Source organism: Haliotis rufescens, unplaced genomic scaffold (genome assembly GCF_023055435.1).
Source record: "Haliotis rufescens isolate VD_foot unplaced genomic scaffold, xgHalRufe1.0.p SCAF_5, whole genome shotgun sequence".
Lineage (NCBI taxonomy): Eukaryota > Metazoa > Mollusca > Gastropoda > Lepetellida > Haliotidae > Haliotis > Haliotis rufescens.
In genome coordinates, this window is record NW_025964223.1 from 13,214,796 (window position 1) to 13,221,863 (window position 7,068).

At 42.9% G+C, this 7,068-nt stretch overlaps 1 protein-coding gene across 1 annotated transcript; it reads right to left on the bottom strand.

The window, feature by feature from the left end:
• On the bottom strand, nt 1–6,751 carry LOC124138296 (fibroin heavy chain-like). Its single transcript, XM_046504884.2, has 3 exons — nt 6,730–6,751; nt 788–1,180; nt 1–638 (listed from the first exon to the last, which is right to left on the bottom strand). The coding sequence occupies exons 1-3, from the start codon at nt 6,749–6,751 to the stop codon at nt 1–3; spliced, it is 1,053 nt and encodes a 350-aa protein (XP_046360840.2).
• Nucleotides 6,752–7,068: the final 317 nt, after the last annotated feature.

The window sequence follows — 7,068 nt, forward strand, 5'->3', positions numbered from 1 at the left end:
TTACACACCAATACCCACACCGTTACACACACCTATACCCACACCAATGCCCACACCGTTACACGAACCAATACCCACACCTATACACACACCAATACCCACACCGTTACACACACCAATACCTACACCGTTATCCACACCAATACCCACACCGTTACCCACACCAATGCCCACAACAATACCCACAATGATACCCACAACAATACCCACACCAATGTCCACACCTATACCCACACCAATACCCACACCGTTACCCACACCAATACCAACACCTATACCCACACCAATACCCACACCGTTACCCACACCGTTATCCACACGAATACCAACACCTATACCCACACCAATACCCACACCGTTACCCACACCGTTATCCACACGAATACCCACACCGTTATCCACACCGTTACCCACACCAATACTCACGTGCACACCGTTACCAACACCAATACCCACACCGATACCCACACTAATACCCATACCAATACCCACACCGATACCCACACCAATGTCCACACCTTTACTAACACCGATGCCTACACCGTTACCCACATCAATGCCCACAACAATACCCGCAATGATACTCACACCAATACCCACACCAATACCCACACCTATACCAACACCGTTACCCACACCTATACACACACCATTACACACACCATAACACACACTGTTATACACAGCAATACCCACACCGTTACACACACCAATACCCACACCAATACCCACACCATTACCACAACAACGCCAACACCAATATCCACACCGATACCCACACCATTACCCACACCAATACCCACACCAATACTCACACCGATGCCTACACAGTTACAAACACCAATACCCACACTGATACCCAAACCGATACCCACACCGATGCCCACACCGTTAGCCATACCGTTACTCACTCCAATGTCCACACCGTTACCCACACCAATGTCCACACCGTTACCCACACCGTTACCCACACCGTTACCCACACCAATGTCCACACCGTTACCCACACCGTTACCCACACCAATGTCCACACCGTTACCCACACCGTTACCCACACCAATGTCCACACCGTTACCCACACCGTTACCCACACCGTTACCCACACCATTACCCACACCGTTACCCACACCGTTACCGAAACAATTGGGGCATGATGACACAAAGTCAGTCACACGGTATTCTCAGCTCATATTTGAACATTAACATTGAATGATATCGCGGAGGTATTTACAACATGACTTTTTCAAAAACAATATCAGAAAACTATTCATGTGCGTATAGACGTCATAGAGCAAAACAATAATAGTATTATAACACTAGGTGAAAAGAGTGGAATGGTCTCATATCGCATCTCAAAGTCAGAACTCCAATCTCCTCACTGAACATTTACATTTCTGAAGGCTGTTTCCAAACTTGTTCAATATTACCGTAGAAAGGCAGGGCATATTTAAAATAAGATATCAAGTTGTTCCTTTTTTGACAACTTTAAATATTAATTTTGTTTACCTGTTTGTGTTGAAGAATGGCAGTGGATGCAATGCCGGAGAAACTCTCTCAAATGTCCTCGTGTTGAAACTAGGAATTCCTTTTGCCTTTTACGCTCAGTGGAAACGGTTGCGGTGGATGCCAGAGGCTGGTTATTTCCTGGCGTTGACGTATATATCATTTACATGGAAACAAGTTCCAAATGGCTAGATTCCTGATCAGTGATGAAGACCAACTCAGGGCATATTCCAATGATGCCTTTCTTTGCCAATTCTTTGTATTAAAGCTTCTCAGTAAGGATGGTCGATTGATGACAAAACCCCGCACCACGGAAACAGCATCAACTACGTTTAGTACTGCAGACACGACACGAGAAAGCCGATCTTTTCAGAAAAGAACGGATGGAAAAACAGTGTCACATGCTTCTATCAGCTAGGATATTGGCCGAGGCCCGGATAGTTTTTCGCAAGGTCCTAACGTGATCAACACCGGTGTTACGTTGAGCGTTGATTGTCCAAGCGAGCATTTGCCTTTGTAAGTTGGAATATTAATGGACTTCGAAACAAAATTGATGATGCTGATTTTTTATCATACGAGTACATACCACCAGCTGGCTCGACATATTATAACCATGTGGTCTCAAACTGCAGTATTGACCATCTTGAAGAGTCTCTGTTAGATAATCAGTCGCAGCTTAAATATTCTATCAGTGTAGTCTGTGGAGTCTTGTCAACAAAGCAATCCTCTGGTCGATCTACAAAACGATTTTGTACATAGTAACTGTTCATTTCCAGGAAATGAAAACGTTTGTGTTGGAGATCGGAAATCCCATGACACAGTTATAAAATAAATTTGGTCAGATGCTGCTAGATATGTTGTTGTGTGCATTTCAGTTGTTCATTGTCAATGGGAGAGTGTATGGGGATACCCTTGGAGAATTTACCTATTGTGGAAACCAAGGTGCGAGCGTTAATGATTATTTTATATGCTCTCCCGATTTCTTTCATTATATTACCATGTTGAATATTGGCGATCGTCTAGATTCTGACCAATTACCTTTAGAATTGGCTTGTAAGTTCCCTCATATGAATCAAACATATAACAAACTAAAACATGAGGGTGTCACTTAGAAGAAACTAATATGGAATGACGAACTTTCGAACAACTTTCTGAACATCTACAAGAAAGTATAACATATTTTAAACAGTTACTTCTCGATAAACTTGATAATAATATTGAAGGGTCAATTGATGACTTTGTTGAAATTATGTTAACTTCAGCATCTTGAATTAGAAAAGAATTAAAACTGAACATAGATAAAAATAAAACTTTTAATACTGGATGTAGAATTGACGTGACGCCCGAAAAGCGCTACGAAAATTTAGAACTACTCGTACTAGTCTTAACAGAAGGAAATATTGCGAAAGTAGGAATAAATATAAAAATTGCTGTCGGAAATACAAATTTAATATGCGCGGACATTGACAAGACAAACTGAAAACGTCTATCAACAACCCTTCTGCGTTCTGGAAACAAATACGATCTCTCAAGAATAGATCTTCTGCTACAGATAACAAAATCGCAGTGACTTAGTCAGTTTATTTTTTTTTCAAATGATGCAATGGATGATATGCGAAATTATTTCAGTGAATGCTACGTGGATGTTGATAAAGTTACGCTATATTCACCCATTGTTGAAAACAAAATAACAGATGCGATAAATCACCTCAAAAATGGAAAAGCAGCTGGTCCTGATGATGAAGTTATCGAAATGTTGAAATGCTCTAGATTTGAAAGTATGCCTTTTCTTTGCAAATGTTTCAAAGAGTTATTCGAAAATGGAGTTTTCCCCAGCAATTGGCCATGTTCTATAATATTCCCCCTGCATAAAAAAGGAGACAGGGGTGACCCAAATAATTATGGAGGTATTTCATTAATGAGCATTTTAGGAAAAGTATTTACTACAATATTAAAAAATATAATTTCTAAATGGTCCTTTGTCCTTTGGGCCTAGACCCGTGAAGATTCCGGGGTAGAATAGGTCTTCAGCAACCCATACTTGAGGTAAAAGGCGACTATGCTTGTTGTAAAAGGCGACTAACGGGATCGGGTGGTCAGGCTCGCTGACTTGGTTGATACATGTCATCGATCCCAATTGCGCGGTTCGATGTTCATGATATTAATCACTGGATTGTCTGAGTGTCCCTGTGGTAGAACATTGAGGAGCAGGTCAGAGATGCAAGCCCAGCAGGGGGAACCAACATGCCAATTGATGCTGGTGGACAAGACGACATAACATTCATTTTTCTGGTGTTTCTGTTGGAAGTTTACAATGCACCAAACTGACGGTAGATAATTTATTCACAGGAAACTGCGAGCCCTTGTGTGCTCAGTATAAAAGTGGTATATGCAATCAAAAGAACTGACTATTCCTTGTGTATGCACATTTAAACAACAATGAAAGTTCAGTGTGCCCAAGTGATCAGAAACAACAATTATGTATGCATTCACGAAAGTCATTTGGCAAGGACAGGGGAAGTGGTCCACCACTAATAACGCCATTTCTGGAACACATTGTTGTGAAAATTACAAATGGAACAGTGAATAGAGAATGTAGAACAATACATTAATCTCACACTCTATACATGCAGTGTATTGCGAGCGAGTGGAGTGGGTGTAACGCCGTTTTTAATAGTATACCCGCTTTATGCAGAGATTTCTATTGGATATGGCAAAGGCTTTTGTCGCTTTATTGCACTGTCCTGTTATCCTCCGTGCCCGAGCTGTACATGAGTCAGAACTTCAGACCTCTTCTGACGTCATGTTTTAATTGAGTAATGCGAACCCTGATCCAAACGGGGTCATCCTCATTTACAATGGAAAGCATATATCAGTTAATCTTAGGTGAGGTGAGGTGAAATTGGGTTTAACGTCGCGTCCAAGATTATTGCACTTATATAGCGACGTGCATGCACGTGTATGTGTGTGTGTGGCTGCTTGTACTAGTCCGGACTGATGCCGATTTATAGTGCTAGCTCACTGAGATACCATGCCGCAGTTTAACATGAATACCCCACTCAGACACAGTATACTGACTCCGAGCCGACCAGTCCTTGTTTTAGCCCCTTAATGCCGAGCGCCAGACAGGGTAACAACAAGTACAATCTTTTAACGTCTTTTTGTATGACGCGGCCCGGGATCGAACCCTGGACCTTCCGCTCTCCGGGCGGACGCTAAACCACAAGACCACGGAGGCGGTTGCTAATCTTAGGCTACAAATGGGTTTATCACAAGTTCGATTTACAACCCATGGTTGTCTTAAGCTTTCAGGGCGGTCGGGTAGCCCAGTGGTTAAAGCGTTCGCGCGTCACGCCGAAGACCCGGGTTCGATTCCCGACATGGGTACAATGTGAAGCCCATTTCTGGTGCCCCCCGCCGTGATATTGCTGGAATATTGCTAAAAGCGGCGTAAAACAATACTCACTCACTTAAGCTTTCAAGACAATACAGGACACCTCTTCATGAATTTGCAAACCTTAAATCATTCCCATTAAATGTATAAACCTAATTCCTCAGATGACACATTACAGGTCAATTATATTGAAGAAAAATGGACTAACAGAGATTCAAAATGGCAGACAGTGCCAAACCTAATATACCCAATGCCACTGTTTGCCAAATTGTTGTTGATATTCTTTACCAATGCTGTATAGCGAATTAATGTTACTAAATGACATCATTCACTGAAAAAGTGATTGTTAACATTTATATTTCTTTCTAATCAAGAAAAACAAACGTACAACTGTACTGCACAGACAATAGTGGTGTGAACATGTCCATGTCAAGGACCGTAGACCACATAAACAATGGACAACAGTGATATGAACATGTCCATGTCAAGGACCGTAGACCACACAAACAATGGACAACAGTGATATGAACATGTCCATGTCAAGGACCGTAGACCACACAAACAATGGACAACAGTGATATGAACATGTCCATGTCAAGAACCGTAGACCACACAAACAATGGACAACAGTGATATGAACATGTCCATGTCAAGGACCGTAGACCACACAAACAATGGACAACAGTGATATGAACATGTCCATGTCAAGGACCGTAGACCACACAGACAATGGGCAACAGTGATGTGAACATGTCCATGTAAAGGATCGTAGACCACACAGACAATGGACAACAGTGATATGAAAATGTCCATGTCAAGGACCGTAGACCACACAGACAATGGACAACAGTGATATGAACATGTCCATGTAAAGGACCGAAGACCACACAGACAATGGACAACAGTGATATGAACATGTCCATGTCAAGGACCGTAGACCACACAGACAATGGACAACAGTGATATGAACATGTCCATGTCAAGGATCGTAGACCACACAGACAATGGGAACAGTGATGTGAACATGTCTGGGTAAAGGACAGTAGACCACACAGACAATGGACAACAGTGACATGAACATGTCCATGTCAAGGACCGTAGACCACACAAACAATGGGCAACAGTGGTGTGAACATGTCCATGTCAAGGACTGTAGGCACTCGTGAAGAGCAACCTCCTCGTGGTGAGTGCTGGGTAACGCTAATCGCTCTTCCCCCGTGTGGAACCGGGGCAGAATATTTCCACAGCCTCCCATTGCTGGTCGTATGAGGCGACTAAAATGGGCAACCTGTTTGCCGTGGGTTGCGTCCCTGTGTCGGCGGAGGACGGGAGTCTGGTAGTTGAGGGCACTGGTTCCTGGAACTGTGTTCCTTTGCCCAACACACTACTTCGACCCTTACTTCGCCTAGACGGGTGGTAAGATGGGCCCGGTCTTATCAATCGGCTGGTCATGCCAGGCCCTGTGCGTAATATTGTATATGCACATCTGTGTTGTCTTTTAATGTATATTTTGGCCTTGGCCGTCCATAACTTGTGTGTATTCTCAATTTTGGATTGAAAAATTTGCCTAGAGTCTTACGCCAGAAGGCGGTGGCTCATGGGCCAATCTGGTACTTTCGACCTCTGAGTTCTGTATGTCTTCAATTTCTTGTCATGGGCCGGACCAGCCTGGCATTTTATTTGTTAGACAAATGCAGCTATTCATGTTGTTCTTACTGGAGTATAACACCTCTGTATCCCTGATGTTTGCATGTTGGAGATCCGGTGCAGGAAAACATCGCTCTTTGTAGCACTCCATGGTGGGTGGGGAGCAGGGGTGCTGAATCAATTACTTTCATCATGGCTCACAATCATTCTGGTTCAAACCGCACTGACAAGAAGAGACGTCTGGAAGCTGAGATTTTCTCATCTGACGACGATGCTTCTATTTCACAAACTTCAAATTCTTGGGCTCGGTTTATCGTAGTGGAATCACATAATCAACTACCTTTGAAAATCAATCCCTTTGCAATATCTAAAGCCATTGAAGGTATCTGTGGTGAGGTGAAGAATGTTTCACGGCTCCGGAGCGGCTCTCTTTTGGTGGAGTGTGCACGGAGACAGCAGGCTATTAATCTTTTAAAATGTACTAGCTTTGCTAACACAGAAGTTGTTGTTTCTGAACACAGAAC